Source organism: Bombina bombina, chromosome 4 (assembly GCF_027579735.1).
Source record: "Bombina bombina isolate aBomBom1 chromosome 4, aBomBom1.pri, whole genome shotgun sequence".
In the NCBI taxonomy this organism is placed as follows: Eukaryota; Metazoa; Chordata; class Amphibia; order Anura; family Bombinatoridae; genus Bombina; species Bombina bombina.
The window spans coordinates 186,947,746-186,973,994 of NC_069502.1; the positions used below are offsets into that span (position 1 = coordinate 186,947,746).

The window sequence follows — 26,249 nt, forward strand, 5'->3', positions numbered from 1 at the left end:
TAACCCTTTGAAAATATATGTTACTTATTCAAAATAGTAATATTTGTAGTGGTGCCAACGTATGCCCTTTTTTCAAGTCTGTATATCTAATTGTTATATAACGAGATTCCACCTCTGTGTAACTACATTATATGAATCATATTATTATTTTAATAAAACCTATTTTTTTATTTTAAAGTCAATTTAAAGCAGTCTGACAAAAAAATTGAATAAGAAACCAACTTCCATGAATAAGAAACAGAATTTCCCGAATAAGAAACAGCTTGAATAAGAAACCAACTTCCTTGTCGTATTTATTATTTTTGTATGTTTGAATTTACTGATACATTCACTGACACAGAGAAGAGACCTCAATACCGTCTCATATGGCTTGGTAACGCTGGGGGCAGAAGGATTAGAAACTTGAACTATGCCATTATATTTTATTCGGTGCAATTTTCTATGACCGCATGATAAAGAAATTATTATTTGTTTGCTAAAAATTATTTGGCACGTTTTTTTAACTGTTCCATGCGACAATCCAGCATGTAATTACTAAGGGCTTGATTTACATTTTTTTTAATAATACTGTGAATGCTGATGAAGTCAAACGCTATATAACTTATTCTGTCCCTCCCAGTGTTCCGTTGTCGTTACTCTTTCCCTACTTTAGTGCTGCTTTTTGTGATGCCCAATAAAAGCTAAGCGTTCATTTCAGCAACCAATAGAAATCACAATAGGTGGAGCTATAACTCTTTTTTTTTTCTTCTTCCACCACACCAAAAGCTTAGGTAAAGTGATTGTTTCGGCTCTTCTGTTATCTCAGGAGGAAATGGAGTCGTGGGGTTACTGTATTCCTTGTTAACATCAGCTCCTTTTCAGATAGGTCTGTAATGGCCCCGCTTGAGCCCTCTCTAGCTGCCAGTGGTTAATGTAAGATTGTAACGGCATTACTGTATGTTACAATATGTCAAGTTTGAGTCGTGTACTTCTTTCTGTATCACGCGTACTAAGTTGACTGTTGAGTTGTGTGTAACATAACATACAAGCAGCTAGGGATGTAGTGTACCTTGCCACTAGCATACTCCCCCTGTATCTCACACGGAAGCTGCAGTGTTAACTCTGTGTGCTGTATTTGCCTGGACAATCCGTACTCCGCACACACACAGTCTATTCATAACATTTCACATATACTCATCGTGCTAAGCTACTGTTTGATTAAAATACGTTGGCTGGTAAACGTATTGGGTTAAAATAGGTCTATATTGCATGCACAAACTCTGATTGGTGTACCTTGCGTATACAGGCCCCTCTTCCTCATATAAGATACGTAGCAAGGGAATCGGTTCAAGTATAACATAAACTGCTTAGTTCATGCTTATTTGTACCAAGTGTACACACGTATGGACATAGAAATGGAAAAGCGGACTCCTTTAAAGGGACACTCAATACATGCTAGATAGAATGAAGCATTCAAAGAAAAGATAAGTCTAAGAAGAACATGTCGATTTTTTAAAGTATTGTTTAAAAAGTGACAAAAATAATTGTAAAGTTTTAGTTTCTATAAAACAATGGGAGCTGCCATGTTGTAACTTAGGTTGCCTTCTGTGCTGTGTGACCAGTTGGGTACAGTTATAAATAGGTCACTAGAGTGTGCAGCCAATGGCTGTGTGGAATATAACCGTGCTCTGCACTTCCATTTCTATCAGGAACTGAAATGCTCACAATTTCAGACTGGAATTACAGGAAAAGGGGACAAAATAAATAATGAAAGTATAGTGCAGAGTTTTTTTATATATACAATTTATAATTTTATATTACCATTTTAAAATGTTCTTTTAACACTGTAATATTCCACGCAGTCATTGGCGGCACACTTTGAAGACTCATTTATAGATGTCCCTAATTGTCCTCAGCACAGAAGATTATATAAAGAAATTGCATTACAACAAGACGGCTATCATTGCTTTATGGTCATTAAACCATTACACTTATTTCTTTAAAGGAACAGTTTTCTGTAACCTCCCCACACACACACATCCAGTCTGTTGCACATGCTGTCATGTGTTGTTGTTTGCAAATATATACTTTACCTTTATGTTGTCATTTGAAATCATAGCTTTTCCCTGTTGAAACCACTACCTATACTGAAAATATCAATACTGCAGTGTTATGAAAAAAATGATGTAGACAAAAGTCAGTAGAAGAAATCCAGTACATTACACAGGCTGACTTGTCTCTTTCTATTCAGCAAAATATATTATGTGCTGGCCTATCTGTATAACAACTATACAAGCTGGCTGGTATAGTGCATATGTTACTAAAAAAGGTCTTAAAGGGACACTGAACCCAATTTTTTTTTCTTTCATGATTCAGATAGAGCATGCAATTTTAAGCACCTTGCTAATTTACTCCTATTATCAATTTTTCTTCATTCTCTTGCTATCTTTATTTGAAAAATAAGGCATCTAAGCTTTTTTTGGTTAAGAACTCTGGAAAGCACTTTTTTAATGGATGAATTTATCCACCAATCAGCAAAGACAACGAGGTTGTTCACCAAAAATGGGCCGGCATCTAAACTTACATTCTTGCATTTCAAATAAAGATACCAAGAGAATAAAGAAAATTTGGTAATAGGAGTACATTAGAAAGTTAATTAAAATGTCATGCTCTATCTGAATCACAAAAGAAAAAAAATTGGGTTCAGTGTCCCTTTAAGTAATTTGCTTAGTCTATACTGATGATATATTGTTCTCTTTAGGATTCCTCAGTTTTAGAAGCTGACCCAGTGCAGGTGTTTCTGCACGAGGGAGATGCTCAGGATCCCAGTGGCGTCAGCTTGGTCTTCTGTTCCACACCTCTGTACCACTTTCGGCGGCGTGCAAAGAATCCTTTTCAGAATGTTTTATGCTGTGAGGACTGGTCGAAAACCTGGAGTCTATAACACGTGGTAAAAATTTATATTTTACATGAATTTGTGTTACAGAACTTTCTTAGGCATCTTGGTCTAGTTAGGGGCTAGGCAGAAGTCGTGATTATTTATAAGTAAAGTGCTCCAGGTTAAAGGGACAGTATACACCAATTTTAATTTAACTGCATGTAATAGACACTAATATAAAGAATAATATGCACAGATACTAATATAATCCATCATAAAACCTCTTCAAAACTTACTTAGAAGCTCCCAATTTAGTGCTGTTGATGAGGTAAGTCTGGAACAACCACTGAAAGGGACTAAGAGCACCTCCCCTGCCTGCATATGGATAGTCCCATTATACAAACAGAATCAATGTGACGTCTGTATACATCAGTATACATTTACAATTTTGGGGCTTGGTTAGGAGTCTGAAAATCAGCACAATGGTATTTAAAAATAAGCAAACTATACATTTTTACAAAAACACCCAGAGATGGGCTATATAAATGAATCATATGCAACACATTTATGCAAAAAAAAATCTTGTGTACAATGTCCCTTTTAAAGCATTGGCAAAGTCCTCAGCCTGATTAAATCCTTGACCTTGGGTGTTTGCGATAAAAAAACGTTCTGCTGATTATCATTGTACATATGGAAGGCTTGAGTATTTGTCACCTTGATTTAAAGTGGTAATAACAAATGCTATCTATGAAGACCCATATTTTTGTATAGTGGGGAAATGAGTGAGCAAAATAGAGGGATGGATTTTGAGTAACATTCTCACTGATATTTCTTTATTTTTATTTCAAAATAAAATTCTAGAATTTTTTAATACATTGTAAATTCTTTCACATATAAGAATCAAATTAATATCAAATCTACAAGCTTTTTTTATTTTAAGTGTTAAAAAATTAGGTTACTATTTCTCCTATTATCAAATTTTTAGGGAAGAATGTAAAGCACAAGTGGATCGGTTTCCTTCTGCCAGGTACAAAAAGTTTGCAAGCGAAGAGGATGCTTTGGAATTTGTCGGAAGCGTTAAACAAGCTCCATGTGTTAGTGGAGAAGGTACGAGTATATCACATGCATGTAGCATGTTTTCTAAATTTGCCTTTGTCTTAGATACCAATTCTAGTGAAGCAAAAGTGTACAAATTATAATGTTTTGATCTGATGATAGTTGAGTGTTAAGGTGCTGTCCTGTTCCGTGGGAGAAAGCCATAACTTTTGGGCATGGGCCATAATAGTCCATATATTACGTTCTAATTTGTTAGAGCATGTCATTTTATGACTATCTACACTGCTGTGTGTTTAATCTCTAAAAATGATTAAACATTTTTTTTTTTTTACCATTATAACTCCAGCACTGTGGCACATAGAAAGTGGTTGAATGTCAGATTCAGCGCTCACTCACAATTCTTGTCCTATAAACCTTCCCTTAAGTCAACTATTTGTATCTCTGGTTAATGACTAATAATGTTAAAAATGAACTAGTTGGAAGTGGATGTAGTAAATAGATTGATCCATCAAGTATACGTTTCTTCCTTAAAGGGACACACAACCTACATTTCTCTTTCCCTCTTTCTTTTTCTCTCTCTCGTGTTTGCACAATATTTAACATTGTTAAAATAATTCTTGCAAAAGTTTTGACATATAGTGCTCAATACACATGCATTCTCTTGAACCTGCTTTTCTTCAAATGATACAAAAAGTACTTACATTTGAAAATATAAGTAAAGTGGAATTAATTTATTTTTTTATAATTTTACGGTTTTATCTGAATCATGAAAGAAACCATTTGGGTTTTGTGTCCCTTTAAGGAAAAAATGTATACTTGATGGATCAATCCATTTACTGCATCCACTTCCAACTAGTTCATTTTTAACATTATTAGTCATTAACCAGAAATACAAATAGTTGTCTTAAGGGAAGGTTTATAGGACAAGATTTGTGCTCAAGCCCATTGAGTTATTTAAGAGTCAGCTACCCTTACCCCTATACTCACATGTTTTCAATCTCTCCCTCAGCACTGGTATATTTCCCTCATCTCTAAAACATGCACTTGTCACACCTATCCTCAAAAAACCTTTTCTTGATCAAACATCTCTAAAATTAGACATTTCCTTACACATGACACAACTAAGATTTCAATCCACTCTCATCCTTTCCCGATTACTGCAACTCTATTCTCTCTGGTCTCCCCAGCTGCCGCCTAGCTCCTTTACAATCCATAATGAATGCCTCTGCCAGGCTCATCTTCCTTAAACGTCACTCTTCATCTGCTGCACCTCTTTGCAAATCCCTTCACTGGCTTCCTCTTGCCTCCAGGGTTAAACACAAAATTCTCACTCTGACATACAAAGCCCTCAACTGCACTGCTCCCCCCTATATCTCAGACGTTGTCTCCAGATACTCTCCCTCCCATCCCCTTCGCTCTGCTCAGGACCTCCTACTCTCCTCCTCTCTTGTTACCTCATCACACTCCCGTTTACAAGGCTTCTCCAGCCTGGCTCTTATCTTGTGGAACTCTCTGCCTTGCTCCACAAGACTCTCCCCTAGTTTTGAAAGCTTCAAGTGCTCCCTAAAGACTCTACTGTTCATACATACAACCTACACTAACCTATCTTTATACCAGTTACTCTCCTCAATTGCTATCCCCTTAAACCCCCTCGGCATGTAAGCCTAAGAGCCCAGCTGTTTGTTGATCACCTTCTTAAGAGCTGACTACAACAGTGCAACTCTTGGCAGGGCCCTCTTCCTGTTGATCCCTATAAATGTTTCCTTGTATTCTGCCTATGTTTATAGTGCTGCGGAATCTGTTGGCGGTCTACAAATAACCGATAATAATAATACTCTGTATCATTTTAAAGTGCAGCATTCTCATTGTGTGTATGTATGTCTGTTAATAAACCGGTACGAATTTAAACTCACAACTTTGGATATCTGCCAGGGTGTTTGAACGGTAGATTATAACAATTATCATAAGGATCTGCACTATCTGTGTGTGCAAGTGACTGACTTATAAAACTTTATTTAAAAATGTATTATTCACTTGCAAGTCCAGAGTGCGGATCTTTGTGATTAATAAAAATATATACACACATGCGTGCACGCGCATTGATTCTTGTCACATGGCTTTGTTAGAGGATACCACAGATCTGTAATGTAACTGTGCAGTATTTTAAACTTTTTATTTTTTTCCTCATCATATGGAAATTATAGACACAATACTTACATATTCTATTTTCTTTTGTCTAAAAGCAAATGCTTAAAATTTATTAGAGATCTTTGTTTGTTTTTAAAAAAATAAATAAAAATATTTCCGGGCTAAATAAACTTTTTCGTTGGGATCTGTCGTTGGCAGCAAGTAAGCTGTAGAGTCCCAGTTTTAAACCTTAATGCACTTTATGATAATTTAACTTTAAATTGAAATGGCTTTAAAATTAACCCTTTTGGCATGAAAATATTATAACATGTTTAACCCCTTAAAGTGATTGTAAAGCATAACACAATACTGGCCAATATATAAATGTAATCTTTAAAACACGGGCGCTTTAATTTATAAAAAATTTGAAAGACACTTAATTTTTAAAATATTTTTCACTTAGTTATGGTAAACATACCGCCGTTCCTCCGCCTGCATCTCATACTGTATTTAGCAGATCGATGATGAATCCGACTTCTTCTAATCGTTGCGTGCCCCATTTGGCTTCCAGCTCGTTGGGCACACAACGATTGGAGGAGGCCGGATTCGTCATCAATGTGCTAAAAAAGGTAGGAGATGCGGGAGGAGGAACAGCGTATATTTACCATAACTAAGTGGGAAATATTTAAAAAAGGAAGAGTCCTTCAAAATTTTAATAAATTAAAGTGCCCCTGTTTTAAAGATTACATTTATATACTGGCCAGTATTGTGTTATACTTTACAATCACTTTAAGGACCAGCGATGTACCCAGGGTATTATTATTATTATTATTATTATTATTATTTTTCTTTATTTATAAAGCGCCAACAGGTTCTGCAGCGCTGTCCATGGGTACAACAGTGAAACAATACAATAAAAGACAAAAAATTACAGACATACAGGGGGAATTGAGGGCCCTGTTCCTGTGGGAACTTACAATCTACATGTACGTCGTGGTAGTTAAAGGGACAGTATCACAATGTTCATATAACTGCATGTAATAGACATTACTATAAAGAATAATATGCACAGATACTTGTATAAAAATGTGTACTGAAAATGGGAAATAACTCGCACCCCCTCCCCTTCTGTTGCATATGAAAAGACCCTTTACACAAACATTTTAAAAAAAATAAGCCTATATGGGCTATCTAAATGGATCAACTACAAAACATTTATGCAAAGAAAAATCTAGTGTATAATGTCCCTTTAATGGGTTAACTTTTTTGCTTTTTTAATATACCTTTTTTAGTTGTCTGTTGTTTTGTTACATTACAAGCAGGGTGGATTAGATTTAAATCACTAGTCCGTAAGACTATTTAAATCAAGGCTTTCTACGTATTTTTTTTTTATAATAACTTCATATTTTTTCCGATTTTTATATCAACAAATTACTGATTTAGTTAAATTCTGTTAAAAATGCATAGATATTTATGGAACTATTGGAAGGTGAACTATCCAGTTTAGTAAGTTAATAATTCATATTTGATTTATTTTTCAGCTGTACTTTATTGAAAGGAGAAAAATAGTAACAATTTAAATAGTTTTATTTAACAACAAAATAATAATTACATTAATAACAATTTGAATAGTGAAATTCAATTTTCATATACCTAAAAAACGTTATGGATTCTACTACTAAGATGCATTATAGTCGCTAACTAATTTTTTTCCTCAAAATGTTCCTATATTAAAGAATTTTTTATCTTTTATTCCGTACCATTTGCTAGCTTCCTCCGCCCCCTGCTAGCTTCGGGTTTAGAAGTGTTAGACGTAAGAGCGGTCCCACCCGCTCTATACGTCCTTATCCGTGCGCACTCTCGTGAGCCCAATAGTTCACACATGCGCAAAAATAAGCGTTCTGATCAATGTTACAATGAAGTGACGTCCGTATAATGAATTTCCTTTGATAAATTAAATGCGCATGCGGCTATCGTGAACGCGCATCTGATGATGGATGAAATTCATGGATAGCCGGATGCGCATTGCAAAATGGGTGCCTAGGAAGATGCCCATGGGGGACCAATGAGATTACAATATCTCTCATTCGTCACGACTAAAGAGAAAAAAAATGAATGCGGGCGGAGGAACAGAGAAAAAATCTGATGGATATCATGGTAAGAAAATCATGTTAGAAATAAATACAAAAAAATGTTGAATGAAAGTTATTTATAATCGATTTATATAACCGTATATAGCAATATCATCAACTTTACTTTCACTTTAACTAAAACAATAACGTTATAGGTTTCACTTTCATTTTTATTGCTTGTTCTTCCCTCCACTTAAGTCCTTGTACAGATCTATTCTATTCCACTCCAAACAATTAATCTTCTATTCTTTGAGTTTCTTGAAAGTTAGTAAGGGGTTGATTGTTTGCATTGAATTGCATGGGGACAATAGAATTGAAGGGAGAGTAAAGTCAAGCTAAAACTTTAATAATTCAGATACAACATGCAATTTGAAACAACTTTCCAATTTACTTTTAATATCTGCTGTGCTTCGTTCTCTTGGTATCCTTTGTTTAACCCCTTAGTGACCAGACCACTTTTCAATTTGTTGACCATCTGGGACCAAGGCTATTTTTGCATTTCTGCGATGTTTGTGTTTAACTGTAATTTTCCTCTTACTCATTTACTGTACCCACACATATTATATACTGTTTTTCTCGCCATTAAATGGACTTTCTAAAGATATGATTATTTTCATCATATCTTATAATTTACTATAAAAAAAAATATAAAATATGAGAAAAAAATGCACTTTTTCTAACTTTGAGCCCCAAAATCTCTTACACATCTACAACCACCATAAAATACCAATGCTAAACAGTTTCTAAATTTTGTCCTGAGTTTATAAATACCCAATGTTTACATGTTCTTTGCTTTTTTTGCAAGTTATAGGGCAATAAGTACAAGTAGCGCTTTGCTATTTCAAAACCATGTTTTTTCAAAATTGGCGATAGTTACATTGTAACACCAATATCTGTCATGAATCCCTGAATAACCCTTCAAATGTATATATTTTTTAAAAGAAGACAACCTAAGGTATTAAACTTGGGGTATTTTGACTTTTTTCATGCAACCATTTTACCACCAATCTATGCCAAAGTTTGGGGGGGAAAAAAAATAATTTGATTTTTTGACAAAATAGCAATTTAAGAATACATTTACTGATAATATTAAGGGTTACTGCCAAATAACACCCTCATATGTCTTCAGCAGCATCTCCTGGGTACAGTGATACCACCCATGTATAGGTGTGTCGGGTTCTCGGGGGGCTAAAAGCTCTTATTTTTAGGGAGCGCATTCCAGTTTTTCAACTTGGAATTTTCACATCGGTCATCATGCACCCATGTCCTATTTGGGACATTTCTGAAGCTGGTCAATGGAATTTACCCCCATCAAACCATATATTTTTGAAAAGTAGACACCCTAGGGTATTTCAAATGCTTGTATTTTAACACTTTCCATGCACTAATTCAACCACCAGTCTTTGTCAAACTTTTGGGTAGTCATTATTTTGTGTTATTTTTCACACACATTGTACTTTAGGCATGGATTCTCAGTTCCTGTTATGTGTTACTACCAAAAAACCCCTCAATACATGTTCAACAACATCTCCTGAGTACAGTGATACCACCCATGTATAGGTGTGTCGGGTTCTCTGGGGGCTAAAAGGCCTTAATTTTAGGAAGCGCATTCCAGTTTTTCAACTTGGAATTTTCACATCGGTCATCATGCACCCATGTCCTATTTGGGACATTTCTGAAGCTGGCCAATGGAATTTACCCCCATCAAACCATATATTTTTGAGAAGTAGACCCCCTAGGGTATTTGAAATGCTGGTATTTTCACACTTTCCATGAACTTATTTAACCACCAGTCTTGGTCAAACTTTTGGGTAGTCATTTTTTTGTGTTATTTTTCACACACATTGTACTTTAGGCATGGATTCTCAGTTCCTGTTATGTGTTACTGCCAAAAAACACCTCAATATGTGTTCAACAACATCTCCTGAGTACAGTGATACCACCCATGTATAGGTGTGTTGGGTTCTCTGGGGGCTAGAAGGCCTTATTTTTAGGAAGCGCATTCCAGTTTTTCAACTTGGAATTTTCACATCGGTCATCATGCACCCATGTCCTATTTGGGACATTTCTGAAGCCGGTCAATGAAATTTACCCCCATAAAACCATATATTTTTGAGAAGTAGACCCCCTAGGGTATTTGAAATGCTGGTATTTTCACACTTTCCATGAACTTATTTAACCACCAGTCTTTGTCAAACTTTTGGGTAGTCATTTTTTTGTGTTATTTTTCACACACATTGTACTTTAGGCATGGATTCTCAGTTCCTGTTATGTGTTACTGCCAAAAAACACCTCAATATGTGTTCAACAACATCTCCTGAGTACAGTGATACCACCCATGTATAGGTGTGTCGGGTTCTCTGGGGGCTAAAAGGCCTTAATTTTAGGAAGCGCATTCCAGTTTTTCAACTTGGAATTTTCACATCGGTCATCATGCACCCATGTCCTATTTGGGACATTTCTGAAGCTGGCCAATGGAATTTACCCCCATCAAACCATATATTTTTGAAAAGTAGACACCCTAGGGTATTTCAAATGCTGGTATTTTAACACTTTCCATGCACTAATTCAACCACCAGTCTTTGTCAAACTTTTGGGTAGTCATTTTTTTGTGTTATTTTTCACACACATTGTACTTTAGGCATGGATTCTCAGTTCCTGTTATGTGTTACTGCCAAAAAACACCTCAATATGTGTTCAACAACATCTCCTGAGTACAGTGATACCACCCATGTATAGGTGTGTTGGGTTCTCTGGGGGCTAGAAGGCCTTATTTTTAGGAAGCGCATTCCATTTTTTACACTTCCCATTTTCACATCCCATGCACCCATGTTCTATTTAAGACATTTCTGAAGCCGGCCAATGTAATTTACCCCCATAAAACCATATATTTAATGCAGGTGTTTTAACACTTTCCATACACTAATTCAACCACTAGTCTTTGTCAAACTATTGGGCATTCATTTCTTTGTGTTATTTTTCACATACATTGTACTTTAGACATGGATTCACAGCTCCTGTTATGTGTTACTACCAAAGAAGACACCAATATGTGGTCACCAACATCTCCTGAGTTCAGTGATACCACCTATGCATAGGTTTGGTGGCTTGTTTGGGCGGTGCAATGCCAAATGTCTGACATGTGTTTGTGATTTTTTTTCACATTTAACATATTTTCTTTGCCTATCGTCTTTTTTGGGGGTCTTTTAACATACCCCAATTTATTTGTTTTCCATAAATGTGATTATATTTAAAAAGTTGACCCCCCAAGGTATTATACATGGAGTGGTTTGATGACTTTGATGCAACCGTTTTAGCCCAAAAAATTGGAGAAAGTATATGGTGGTAATTTTTCAATTTTCATTGTTACAGACACATTGCTTTTTTACTATGATTTAGGAGAGACTGTTGTAAGTTATTGCAAAAGAATACTTCAGGTTGTTTTCTGCAAGGCACCCTGAGTACACCTATGCCCCCCATGCATAGGTTTGCCAGGATTTTGGGAAGGTTATGTTACATGATTTTAGTTATTAAAAATGAGAGTATTTCTTCTGATAGGCCTATCTTTAGTTTGGGGCCTATCACATACCCCACTTTTATTTATTGCATTCAAAGTGTATATTTTTTTAAATGTTGACACCCCAAGGTATTGTATATGGTGTGCTTTGAAGCAACCGTTTTAGCCCAAAAAATTGGAGAAAGTATATGGTGGTAATTTTTCAATTTTCATTTTTACAGACACATTGCTTTTTGACTATGATTTAGGAGAGATTGTTGTAAGTTATTGCAAAAGAATACTTCAGGTTGTTTTCTGCAAGGCACCCTGAGTACACCTATGCCCCCCATGCATAGGTTTGCCAGGATTTTGGGAAGGTTATGTTACAATTTTATGACTTGTGATTTTAGTTATTAAAAATGAGAGTATTTCTTTTGATAGGCCTATCTTTAGTTTGGGGCCTATCGCATACCCCACTTTTATTTATTGCATTCAAAGTGTATATTTTTTAAATGTTGACACCCCAAGGTATTGTATATGGTGTGCTTTGATGCCTTTGAAGCAACCGTTTTAGCCCAAAAAATTGGAGAAAGTATATGGTGGTAATTTTTCAATTTTCATTTTTACAGACACATTGCTTTTTGACTATGATTTAGGAGAGATTGTTGTAAGTTATTGCAAAAGAATACTTCAGGTTGTTTTCTGCAAGGCACCCGAGTACACCTATGCCCCCCATGCATAGGTTTGCCAGGATTTTGGGAAGGTTATGTTACAATTTTATGACTTGTGATTTTAGTTATTAAAAATGAGAGTATTTCTTCTGATAGGCCTATCTTTAGTTTGGGGCCTATCGCATACCCCACTTTTATTTATTGCATTCAAAGTGTATATTTTTTAAATGTTGACACCCCAAGGTATTGTATATGGTGTGCTTTGATGCCTTTGAAGCAACCGTTTTAGCCCAAAAAATTGGAGAAAGTGTATGGTGGTAATTTTTCAATTTTCATTTTTACAGACACATTGCTTTTTGACTATAATTTAGGAGAGACTGTTGTAAGTTATTACAAAAACATACTTCAGGTTGTTTTCTGCAAGGCACCCTGAGAACACCTATGTCCCCCATGCATAGGTTTGACAGGGGTTTTGGTTAAAAAAAAAAACAGGCCCAATTTTAGAAAAAAATAGAGTAGTGAAATGTAAAAATCTGGCACAGTAAAAGTAAAAAAAAAACAAAACATCTAACTGTAAACATAACCAAAAAAAAAAAAATATATATATATATGTAACAGCAAATGTATTTATTTTTTTAAAAATTGACCATTGTATGGTACCGCTTGAAGCAGTCCCCAATGCAGAGTGCAGGCTGTCCAGGGCAATCAGGACAGTAATATATGGTGTCCCTTCTCTTCCCCCTCTTGGTACAGACTCTGCATTTTTTTTGTGGTTTCTGCTTTGTGGCAGTAGGGGGGATTTTAAAAATAAAATGGGTAGCCCCAACTCTGCTCTCTCCCATCACCGCCCGGGGAGCAGGTGCATCATGGTACAAAATCCCCGTAATAATCTGGAGCTGAAACTGTAAAAAAGTCTTTTTAACTCTGGGGTTTGCTTTTTTGAACAACAAAAAAGCGTTGTGGGTTGCAATCTGCATTAGGTAAATTGCAACCTTTTTGTACCAGGCCCTTGTCTTCCGCATAATTAGGTAGGGCTGCAGCAGCTGATCAGCCAGATCAACCCCACCCATATGCCGGTTATAAGACTTGATGCACACTGGCTTCCTTATGATCTCAGCTCTGCCACGTACAGAAACCGCCACCGTCCTCTCTGTGTGGATGGTGGTAAGAAGGTATACATCCTTCTTGTCTCTGTACTTCAGTGCCAACAGCTCCTCTTGGCGCAGAGCTGAGGTCTCCCCCCTTCGTAGCCGGGTGCGAACAAGCTGTCCTGGGAAACCTGCGCGGTTCTTTTTAATTGTACCGCAAGCTACTGTATCAAAGCAATACAGTAGCTTGAACAAAAGGACACTTGTATAAAAATTGTCTAAGTACAAGTGATACCCTTTGTTCATTAGGGGTAATATCAGGTCCCAGACAATCTTGCCAGTGGTTCCCATATGTTCTGGGCAACCTGGAGGGTCAAGGTGGCTATCCTTTCCCTCATACACCCGGAAGGCCTGAGTATACCCAGTCTCGCTGTCACAGAGCTTATACACCTTTACCCCATATCTGGAGCGTTTGGAAGGAATATACTGCTTGAATCCCAGCCTTCCCTTATACTTCATTAGGGATTCATCAACGCATATATTCCTTCCAGGTGTATAAGCCTCTGCAAACCTGGCAGAAAAGTGGGTTATCAGGGGGCGGATTTTATACAGCCTGTCAAATTGGGGATGCTCCCTAGGGGGGCACAGGCTGTTGTCGCTGAAGTGCATGAAATGCAGAATCATTTCATACCTCTTCCTCGACATAGTCTGGGAGAAAATTGGGGTAGAGCAGATGGGGCTAGTACTCCAGTAGGAGCGAATGGAGGGTTTCTTTATGATGCCCATCAGCATAGTCAATGCCCAGAATTTTTTGAATTCTGGCACATTGATGGGGGCCCATTGCTGCTTTGCCAAATATGTTCCAGGCTTTGCAGCACGGAACTGATGGGCATATAAATTAGTTTGGGCGACAATGTTCCCCAATATATCATCGCCCAGAAACACTTCCAGAAACTGCTGGGGGCTAAAACCTGCCACATCTATATTTATGCCAGCATTTGCTGTGAAGGGTGGGATATCTGGCCTCTGGAGATGAGGCGTTACCCACTCTTCAGCAGCAATGGCAGCAACACGCCTCCTTCTAGCAGGGGGGCTAGCAGCCACAGATACATCACTATCAGTTGAGACTGCATCTAGTGATGTATCTGAGCACATGGCAGGGTCAAAATTGGGGTCTGAGTCAGAAATAGAGGCATCTGACTCTGACGCAAGGATGGCATACGCCTCCTCAGCACTATATCTTTTCTGTGACATTTTTGTATCTGTCACAGAAAACAATTACTAAAAAAAATTAAATTAACTAAATTAATTAACTAAATTAACTAGCAAAAAAGTACAGCTATGCTACTGCCAGTGATTTATAGCGATCACTGGCAAGCTAGGGGTTAATGGCTCTGAAAATTAAATTAACTAAATTAATTAACTAAATTAACTAGCAAAAAAGTACAGCTATGCTACTGCCAGTGATTTATAGCGATCACTGGCAAGCTAGGGGTTAATGGCTCTGAAAATTAAATTAAATTAACTAAATGTTTCTGAAAAGAGCCTTTGGGTTTTTAAAAAATTACAACAAAATTAACCCCTAAAAAAAATGCACAGACAGCAAAAAAGTACAGCTATGCAACTGCCAGTGATTTATAGCGATCACTGGCAAGCTAGGGGTTAATGGCTCTGAAAATTAAATTAACTAAATTAATTAACTAAATTAACTAGCAAAAAAGTACAGCTATGCTACTGCCAGTGATTTATAGCGATCACTGGCAAGCTAGGGGTTAATGGCTCTGAAAATTAAATTAAATTAACTAAATGTTTCTGAAAAGAGCCTTTGGGTTTTTGAAAAATTACAACAACAAAATTAACCCCTAAAAAAATGCACAGACAGCAAAAAAGTACAGCTATGCAACTGCCAGTGATTTATAGCGATCACTGGCAATCTTAGGGGTTAATGGCTCTGAAAATTAAATTAACTAAATGTTTCTGAAAAGAGCCTTTGGGTTTTTAAAAAATTACAACAACAAAATTAACCCCTAAAAAAATGCACAGACAGCAAAATGCAGCAAAAAAAAGTGCACCTATGCTACTGCCAGTGATATATAGTGATCACTGGCAAGCTAGGGGTTAATGGCTCTGAAAAGAGCCTTTGGTTCTATATTTTTTAACAAATAAAAGAAATAAATCTCTCTCTCTGCTAAATACAGGTCTTTCTCTCTCTCCAACAAAATGGCAAGTGAGGAGAGGGAGGGAGATCCACACTGATCATAGTCAATATTTACAAATATTGACATGATCAGACAAATGGGGTATTTTATTATTATTATTTTTTTTAGGGTGGGAGGCTCAGATTGGGTGACCCTAGCTTGCCCCTATGATGATGCAGGCTAGGGACACCCCCAGAGGCCCCATGATGCACTGGGCATCGCCATCTTGGATGCCTAGTGAAGGGGGAGGGGGGGGCTATTTAGGGCTTTTTTTATATTTTAAACGTTTTTTTTTTTTTTTTATTATTTACCTTCATTTTATAACTAACTAAGTGCCTCGACCCACCGAGGCACTTAGCACACAAGCAGAGCATCGGAAGCGTGTCCGATCGCTTCCGATGCTCTGAAACACTGCCGGGCTCCACGTGGAGCGAAACCGGAAGTGATCACTCGTGGGGGAGTGATCAATCCGGTCCCGGCACTCGGGAACAGTATTGCAGGATGCCTAGACATCAAGGCAAGCCTGCAATACTGTTAGAGCAGCTGGAAGCGATTTCGATCGCTTCCAGTGCTCTGTTAAACCGACGACGTATGCCATACGTCCTCGGTCGTTAAGTGCTTTTTTTTTGAGGACGTATGGCATACGTCGTCGGTCGTTAAGGGGTTAAAAGCATACCTAGATGGGCTGAGGAGCAGCAATGCACTACTGGAAACTAACTGTTAATTAGTGGCTGTACATCTCTTATCATTGTATCACTTAATTTGTTCAGCTAGCTCCCATTAGTGTAATGCTGCTCCTTCAACAAAGGATACCAAGAGAATGAAGCAACTGATAATAGAAGTAAATCTGAAAGTTGTTTAAAATTGTATGGTCTCTAAATCATAAAAGAAAAAAAATTTGGTGTATGTCCCTTTTTTATGTTTATTTTATAACAATTTGCTGTAAAGAACCGGCATGCTATCTGCAAACACCAATTCACAGTTTTAAGAAATACAAAACCATTAATCTGTGATAATATCTTCTAGATAGAAAAAATGACTAAATTAACCTTAAAGAAACCTCTGGGTTGGGTGAACATGATGCTGTTAATGAATTAACCCTTTCACTGCTAAGCATGCTGAGCCAGTTTTGAGCTTTTTTGCTACCTACATTTAAACCCTATTTTATATTTATATATATATATATATATATATATATATATATATATATATAATTTATATATATATATATATATATATATATATATATATATATATATATAATAAATAAAAAATTTGTTTTGTTAGCAGGCCTAGCAGATTCCCAATATAACATGATTACATTTCTAATTCATGGCATATGACATAGCTATGGCAAAAACTGTGGGGAAAAAAAAGAAAGATAATTGTTTTCTTTTTCTTTTAGTAAATTCTACGGAGAATGGCCAAGTGACCACTGGTGTTACTTTGATCAATTTACTAAATTGTCATCATGGGTAGCCACATTAGAAATAGGGGCCCATACGAGTTTATGGGGTTAAAATATAGAGTAAACAAGAGAACAGCCGCACCACCGATATATTTTCAATCCTTTATTCCATCATTGAAACAGGAGCAGGTACAAAAAGAACTACGTTTTTATGTTATACACCCTTAGTCATGTTCATTGATTGGCTGTTCTCTTGTTTGCTGTTTATGACTTTAAGGTTTTGCAGTAGCCCTATTACAGCTTGTACATTGCCTTGAGTCTGATTGTGCTGGATGCACTTTGTATTTAAAAATATAGAATAGTGAGGCCCATTGTTCAGTACAGAAATAAAATAACTTTTTTCTCTTGCAAGTGTTTACAGTTAACACAGTGATCACCTGCCTATACAGACACAATTCATATATTTGTTTCGAGAGAGGGACTTATCTACTAGAAACTAGGGCCGGGCGATATGGGGTTTGTGATTTAATCGCAATTTTCTTATAAATTACTATAACGCCTTAATTTTTAATAAAAAATGTATTTAACACTACAGAATCTTAATGTACATGTTTCTCATTGACCAATACAGGCTGAAAGCATTAAAATACACACAACAAAACTAGTGTAAATAAAATATAAGTTCAAAAAATTATATATATGTTCGAGATCAGAAAAGTAAATAAGCAATAACAAAAATAATGGAACTGCCACAAAAAGACAAATGGGTGTTAATTTGAAAGCAACCCAGTTCTATGGTGATTCAAAATAAAAATATATCAAGCCTAAATGAAGATACAAGAGTTTAGCAAATGACTCCAGAAAGAGAAACCACTCTAAGTAGGCCTTGCACATAACTGGGCAAGTAACAACAGTTATATCGCAGATAGACATGACTCTATCTGATACCACATTTAAAGGACCAGTCAACACAGCACAAAACCAAAATAAATATACAGCCACATAGAGGATTAAGTTTATAATGTATATGAGCATTCAAAATAAAAACTTAGATAGTAAAATTATTATAAAACTTACTTTTCTCCTGTCTGTTATACCAATTGTTCTGAGGCTTGACGACCTCCCACGCCTAGCGGATGGGTTCACTGTGAGTGATAAGTTTTGTCTTCCAATCTAATTAGAGTAAGGCAAAATTGACATTACTTAAAGGTGTCCTTTGTTGAAGAGCAGTAATGCCCTACTACTAAAATCCAATCTTCATCAGCCACCAAACAGCAGCTCTCTCCCAGTGCCTTATTGCTCTTCAACAAAGGAACCAAAGAGAATAAGGCAAAATTGACAATAGTTAAAAGTGTCCTTTGTTGAAGAGCAGTAATGACCTACTACTAAAATCCAATCTTTATTAGCCACCAAACAGCAGCTCTCTCCCAGTGTCTTACTGCTCTTCAACAAAGGATGGTTACAAGTTTTACCTAATTTCCCTCATTCTCTAATTGTCCTTTTTTGAAGAGCTGTAATGCACAACTGGCTTTCAGCTACCTCCCAGTAATGTATTACTGCTCTTTAACAAATGAACCAAAGAGAATAAGGCAAAATTGACAAAACTTGAAAGTGTCCTTTGTTGAAGAGCAGTAATGACCTACTAAAATCCTATCTTCATCAGCCACCAAACAGCAACTCTCTCCGAGTGCCTTACTGCTCTTCAACAAAGGATGTGCAGTTACTTTACATTATTATTAATTGCTATCATTTTAGTTTTGTTTTTTTTATTAATTGCCTTGATTAAATTATTTATTTCTATTCCACTTCTAAGTGTAATAGGATCTAGAGCAGCACCAAATTACAGTGTGCACAAGCTTTTATGTGCACTGCTTCACCAAAGAAGCACGGTCCCAATGTGCTGATGATGCATGACATCACACCACTTCCGGTTTCGGCACTTCCGTTTTTTGCCACTTTCGTTTTCGCATGTTCATTGAAAGGAAAATGCATATACTATATGCATTTTCCATTTGTTTACCACATCCATGTGACCATGGAGGACAGGGAAAGGAGCAAAAAGTTTAAAACAATTGTTTATGGAGCCTGCTTGCAGTTAATTAAAAAGGTACAGCTCAACATAATTATTTTTTTAGGCAGAATTGATTTGTAATGGTGCCCTGTATTGTTGACTGGTCCTTTAACATTCACGGTCCCCTACCATAGTAATAATCCCTACGCCGCCCCAGCCTGTGGCCTCTTCTAGCCTAAAGTAGGGCTGCTAAACCTTATAGGCAAATGTGCTAGTTGGTGAATAGACTCACTACTAGATGTGTATAAGACTGGCCCCAACACCTAATACATGTTGCACTGCCTTGCTTACCCTCTGGCCGCTTCCAAGCTTTTGATCAGCTTCTTGATCTTCCATATCTCCATGTTCCTATCTGCAGCACTCTGGTCGTCTGCCATCTTCACTCCTGCTCTCTACAGCCGCGCTGTGCAGACAAATGGTTACTCAGGCGATACCAGCTGCAACTCGCACTATTAGATGCCTTTACCTATGCCCTAGTGGACGGGGCTTAAAAAATCGCATACTCTCGCGTTTTTTTCAAGTGGTGGTTAGTAGCGGTTTAAAACCGCATATGCGTTTAATCGTGCAGCCCTACTAGAAACTAAACTTTTTATTAGTGGTCTCGCTCTATACATACCAGATTTTTGTGATATGTTGTGTGGTACCATGACCATTCGAAAGAGCAGGGGATCCTCTTTAAATTGAGGGGTCTTGGAGGTTTGTAGCTGCTATGGGAGCTGATATTGAAGGTATTGAAGAACCCCCCCCCCCCCCATCAAGCTCCTATGCAGCTACATTAAGTTTCCTGGTTCTGCCCCCTTTGTGATGTCACCACATACATAAAGCCTGGGAGTAGGGATAGACCAATATAGGTTTTTTTCAGGGCCAATATCGATTATTGGCCGCCTTTTTAGGGGCCGATATTCTGTACATTTAAAGTTTTGAAGAACAAACACAATTTCTACACAAATCTGATATAAACTGAACATGCTTATTAAAATGTTAAACATTAAAAGTAAACTGGGAAACAAAGTGCTTGAAAATTAACTTATTAAATTACTTCCCAAAACATAGAAAATTGCATAAATACCTTTTAAACTGCACACTGATATAAAATTAAATTTAAGTCACTACTGCAAAGCTAGACACTACACTATTTCTTCAATACTCCCAGTTAAGTAGAAAAACATTACAGTGCAGAAAGCATAACATTTCAGCATGTTCTCCTGTTAAACGGTCAGCCACCAATTGTGCAAGGCCTGTAATTTTCATCATAGGTATACCTTAACTATGAGAGACAAAATGTGGAAACAAATCCAGACAATCACATTGTCTGATTTGGAAAGAATTTATTTGCAAATTATGGTGGAAAATAAGTATTTGGTCAATATCAAAAGTTCATCTCAATATTTTGTTATATATCCTTTGTTGGCAATGACAGAGGTCAAACGTTTTCTGTAAGTCTTCACAAGGTTGTCACACACTGTTGCTGGTATGTTGTCCCATTCCTGCATGCAGATCTCCTCAGTGATGTTTTGGGGCTGTTGCTGGGCAACACAGACTTCAAAGGTTTTCTATGGGGTTGAGATCTGGAGACTGGCTTGGCCACTCCAGGACCTTGAAATGCTTCTTACGAAGCCACTCCTTCGTTGCCCGGGCGGTGTGTTTGGGATCATTGTCATGCTGAAAGACCCAGCCACGTTTCATCTTCAAATGCCCTTGCTGATGGAAGGAGGTTTGCACTCAGAATCTCACGATACATGGTCCCATTCATTCTTTCATGTACACGGATCAGTCGTCCTGTTCCCTTTGCAGAGAAACAGCCCCAAAGCATGATGTTGCCACCCCCATGCTTCACAGTAGGTATGGTGTTCTTTGGTTGCAACTCAGCATTCTCTCTCCTCCAAACACGACAAGTTTGTCTCTCATAGTTGAGGTATACCTATGATGAAACTTACAGGCCTCTCTCATCTTCTTAAGTGGGAGAACTTGCACAATTGGTGGCTGACTAAATACTTTTTTGCCCCAGTATATATATACTGCATAGCTTTCTACTCAAGGTTTTGTTGTTGTAGACCTTTAATTGATGTCTGAGCTATCTTTTTTTTTTTTTTTTTTTTTTTTTTTCAAAATTTTACAGTACAATCATATATACCAGTAACAAAAGAGTCATAGGCTAATTTCACATATAATCAGGTCACCAATTGCAACATCATTATAAGGAGAGGAAAGAATTCCTTTCTCTCATAAGACAGGGTACATTTGAAATTGCTTTTAGGATAAGATTGTTTAGTTAACTTTCAACACATTTATTAAGAGGCAATTGCTGGTACATCATTACATAGATTGTGTGCTGGTTCTCTGTCCTGTATTTCTCCTCACTTCCTCATACATAATGTATGGTTCCCAATGCTCAATGAATTGATCTTGCTTATCTAAAAGTGTCGCTGTTGGACTACTCATATGGTAGTGATACTCTAACTTTCTTAGGATTTGGCCAAATGATGGGGGTTCTGATCTTAAGTACCTGGCAATACTTAGTCTTGTGACTGTACAAACCATTGCAGTTAGTTTATTATGTTGTGTAAGAATGTTATCTATTGGAAAATGGAGAAGGGCCTGTTCAGGTGTAAGGTTAATGTCTTTAGTGAATATTTGGCTTTGGAAGCGGGAGGTCTGATTCCAAAGTCCTCTTATTTTAGAACACTGCCACCACATGTGAATGTATGTTCCTTGCTCTCCACACTCTCTATAACAAGGGTGATTGTCGTCTTTACCATGAAATCTTGTAGGGTACAAATACCACTTAAGAGCTACTTTCATATAAGTTTCTTTCAAGGTTGCATTTACTGAGAAAGACATGCCTTTGAATAAATTTGCCTCCCATGTTTCTAGTGACCACGTATTTGTGGGTTTAGCATCTCTGATGGTTGAATCAAATATGGAATATAGGATTGATATTGTGTTTCAAGTGCCTTGTTTGGATAAGCAAACTACCTCAAAGGTTGTACTGGGTGGATTTGTCCCCGTCCCTGTTACTTCATAAATTATCAATTTTTAGTGGTAAATAATTATACAATATGTGTTTGTCTAAGGTCTCTAAATCTGCGTATTATTCAAATGTGATAGGTTTATTCTGTCTCAAGGCGTCTACTATTCTATATAGTCTTTTATTGGACCATTTATGTTTTACTAGTTCATCAATCGGTAATCCTAAGGTTACCAGAGGTGTCATCGTGGATCTGGTATTGAGTAAAGGGTATTTATGTTTTAAGAGGTCCCATAACCGTATTGTATGGTCTATTGTTATAAATAGATTTTTGTGTGAAGGTCTAGACTGTTTAGTAGCCCATAGGTCTGATCAATTTAAATAAGGTTAGATTCCAACTCAACCCATTCTTTAATGTTATTAGGTTTATTCCAATGTAATGTTTGAGCCATTCTGGCTGCATAGAAGTATGACACCAAGTGTGGCACTCCAATCCCTCCCTCTTTCCTATTTCTAGTCATCAAATTTGTATTAATTCTTGCTTTTTTTCCCTGGCAAATGAAATTCAGGATATCTCTCTGTAGTTTACAGAGCTCATTTATAGGAATCGAAATTGGTAGAGATCTAAACATATTCAGAAGTTTGGGTAAGATTGTCATCTTAGTCGTAATAATTCTACCATACAGGGAAATCTTAAATTTAGTCCAGCCATCCATTAGTTTTCTAATCTGTTTAAACATTGGACGGTAATTTTCCCTGTACAAATTATGAACATTAGCTGTTAAATTTATCCCTAAATATTTAAGTTTTTATTTATTTAAAAGAGAAATTTATTTCCAATCATTTTTTGTTGTGGGAGTTTTATACGGAGCGCTTCACATTTTTCTTCATTGATTTTGTATCCCGAGAGTTGCCCGAATTTGTGGATAATAGAGTATAGTGTTGGGAGTGATAGTAGTGGTTTGGTTAATGATATGATGATATCTGCGAATGAGATTTTTTAATTTTTTTAATTGAGTGGGATTCCCAAAATATCTGGATTGTCCCTATTCTTGGCTGTAAGTGGTTCAATGCTTAATGCAAATAAGAGGGGACAGGGGGCAACCCTGTCTAGTTCCATTTTGGATTGATATCCTGCCAGTCTGACATGTCAGGGGAAGAATATAAATTTTGATATTGCGTCATGAAAAGGCCCTGGGATTCCACATTTTGTCAAGGTAGCATGCATATAGTCCCAATTTATTCTATCAACAGGGGACTTCTCCTTGAAAGTGCCGTTATCACCAGCTTTGTTATTCTATCAAATGCCTTCTCTCAATCCAACGAGAGGAACAGAGAAGGCATTTATTTTGTGTGCTTAGTTTATCAGATCTATGATTTTTGGTATGTTATCTGGGGCTTCCCTTTTGTTTAATGAAACCGACCTAATCAGTGTGTATTCATTTTGTGATAGAAATATTTAATCTATTTGCTAAAAATTTGGTGAATAGTTTGATATCCTGATTAATTTCGACAATATTTTAAACTTTTACCAGGTTTTGGAATAACTGAAATTCTGGCTAGTAGCATATCAGGAGGAATTGCTGTACTTTGCATAATATAAATAACTTGACTAATTGTGGGGCAACAATGCATTGAAGGTCTTTATAAAAGAATCCTGCAAACCCATCAGGGCCTGGTGTCTTATTTCTTTTTAGATCTTTAATAGCTAGAGAAACTTCCTGAAGCTTTATTGGAGCGTTTAAGAAGTCTCTATCCTCATCTGTTAGTTTTTGTATTTGGGTAGACTCCATAAATCTATCCAGTTCTTTAGTTCTATCTAGGTTAACATTAGTAGGGGTGAGGTTGTATAAAATATGCCACTTTATAGATCATTAGTTAGGCCTCATCTTGAGTATTGTGTGCAGTTCTGGAGACCATATCTTCAGAAGGATATTAACAAACTTGAATCTGTGCAAAGGAGGGCTACCAAAATGGTACATGGTCTAAAAAATAAAACTTACCAGGATAGGCTCAATGACCTAAATATGTATAGCTTAGAGGAGAGAAGGGAAAGAGGTGATATGATAGCAACTTTCAAGTACATTAAAGGGTTTAGTAAAACTGAGGCTGTGGGTATTTTACATAAAATGGAAAATTCAAGAACAAGGGGTCATGAGCTCAAGCTAAAGGGTAGTAGATTCAGAAGTAATTTGAGGAAGCACTTCTTTACAGAAAGAGTGATTGATTTATGGAATAAACTTCCTCAAGAGGTAGTAGCAACAAACACTGTGGGGGACTTTAAAAATGCATGGGACAAGCATAGGGCTATCCTACGAACTAGATAAGTTTTTACTGTTAGGTAAGGTCGGGCAGACTTGCTGGGCCTATGGCTCTTATCTGCCGTCAATATCTATGTTTCTATATTATAGAAATCTGCAAACGTATTCGTTTGCGCAATACAGAAAGAATGGCATGTCTCAGTAAAACAGGAAGGGCTTAGGCAGTTACCTGCACATCAGCATATCAAAGTACAGATCAATATATCTAGTCCGTGCAGGCCTGACTTTATATTCTAGGTTGGCCACTCTTGGACCTTTAGGGTATCCAAATATCTAACAAGCCCCCTAAGACTAACACATTAATATTACAAAATGCAATGCCATTTATGGCTCAAAAACAGGAAGCAAAAATTTAAGGTGCAAACTACAACAAACCTCATTTACTTTATAATATGCTAACATAGACACAGCATAACATAGCAAAATAGTAGTGTGGGACCTAGTTTTCGTATCCTAACTCTAAAGGAAAAGACATAGGTCTTCATGTGTCTATAACATAACTAATAAGTAAGAAGTGTAATATTCTAAATATGCATAGCGCAGTACATAATAAGAGGGACATAGGTAAGATACAGCTCTACGTATGCAGGGCCTCCCCAAATTACCAGTAAATATATGTCAGACTAAATATATTATGTGAACTGTCTCGGCCGCAGACAGCACAATAGAAAACCCTGAAGAGTTCTATAAGGCGTAAAAACCCAGCTAAAGCTAAACTTCGCCAACAGGGGTGCAAATTTAGAAGGTCAAACTTAGTTAGACTACAGCACAGGGAGGCCCCTGGCACAGACTAAGTACTTTGTGAAGGTTTATGTAGAGACTAAATGATATAGTATCTAGGGAGACATTCTTATGATATCCAAGGATAAGTACATGCAAATAATTAAGACAAGTGCTGTAGTCTCTAGTGTCTCATGTCATTCCCACCTTAGGTCTTCATATATGGTTTCAATGACTTAAACATACATCAGAGCATATCCCAACATCCTCATAACAGAAATACAATATTATCTGCACCAGAACAACATATATAGATATCTGGGGATATGTACATATTATGGAATACTGCTTACATTTATGAGAAATACCCCAGCATGTGAGCTGATCTATGAACTGCTAATTAAATTTGATGGAACAGTGACATTAATATATACAATAATTTCCCGCTTTGTAAAGCAGCCTGGAACAATGGAGAGCTGGACGCTAATTGGCATGGGAGGATCTCGCCTGGCAACACATTTCTAAGTGTTCAGATGAGATAGAACCAGGTTCACCCACCCACCCCTTCCATAAGTCACACAGCAAGTTTAACAGTGAATTAAGCGGTTATAACATGTAACAGTAGGGTACATAAGTCACGCAGCAAGTTTATCATTAAATTATGTGGTTATAACCTGTAACAGTAGGTTACATTACAGCCCCGCTACAGTTCAGCCGGTCAGATAGGGCTATTGCTTCAAAATTGCTCGGCCTTGCATAAAAGTAGGATGATATCCAGCTTTAACAACCCCCTCTGCAGAGTCTAGAGAGCCCGGAAACTGCCGCAGGGCCACAGTCAAAATGTTTAGGTTTCTTACCCGACCCCAGTTCTCAGAACCGCCAGCTGATAGAGGGCCTCAGGTCCCAAGGAATTCTCTGGTGTCCGACCAACCTGAACCGACACTGGGATCGAGTCGCCTCTTGCTGTCTCCAGACAGCAAGCATCTAAGGGATGCGTAGGCGCTTGCAAAACCGCCTCGGTATACTCGGCCATTTCACCCTGAGCGATCTCAGTGTGGCACTCACGAGCCGGTTGCTCAGCCTCAGAGGTTGGAGATTGCTCCATAATCACGGGCATAGGGCAGATCGCCGCACAC

General features: G+C 37.2%; 1 protein-coding gene across 2 annotated transcripts in view; it reads left to right on the forward strand.

Moving 5' to 3' along the window:
• Window positions 1-665: 665 nt before the first annotated feature.
• Window positions 666-26,249, forward strand: part of RNASEH1 (ribonuclease H1) — a 166,750-nt gene continuing 141,166 nt past the window's right edge. Inside the window, exons 1-3 of one of the 2 annotated variants that reach the window (XM_053709725.1) lie at window positions 666-770; window positions 2,741-2,929; window positions 3,843-3,964. In XM_053709725.1, the coding sequence (XP_053565700.1) occupies window positions 2,793-2,929; window positions 3,843-3,964 (259 nt within the window). In that variant the 5' untranslated portion in view covers window positions 666-770; window positions 2,741-2,792. Of the gene's footprint in view, window positions 866-2,740; window positions 2,930-3,842; window positions 3,965-26,249 lie in introns of both variants that reach the window. The other variant, XM_053709724.1, reaches the window with a different exon arrangement.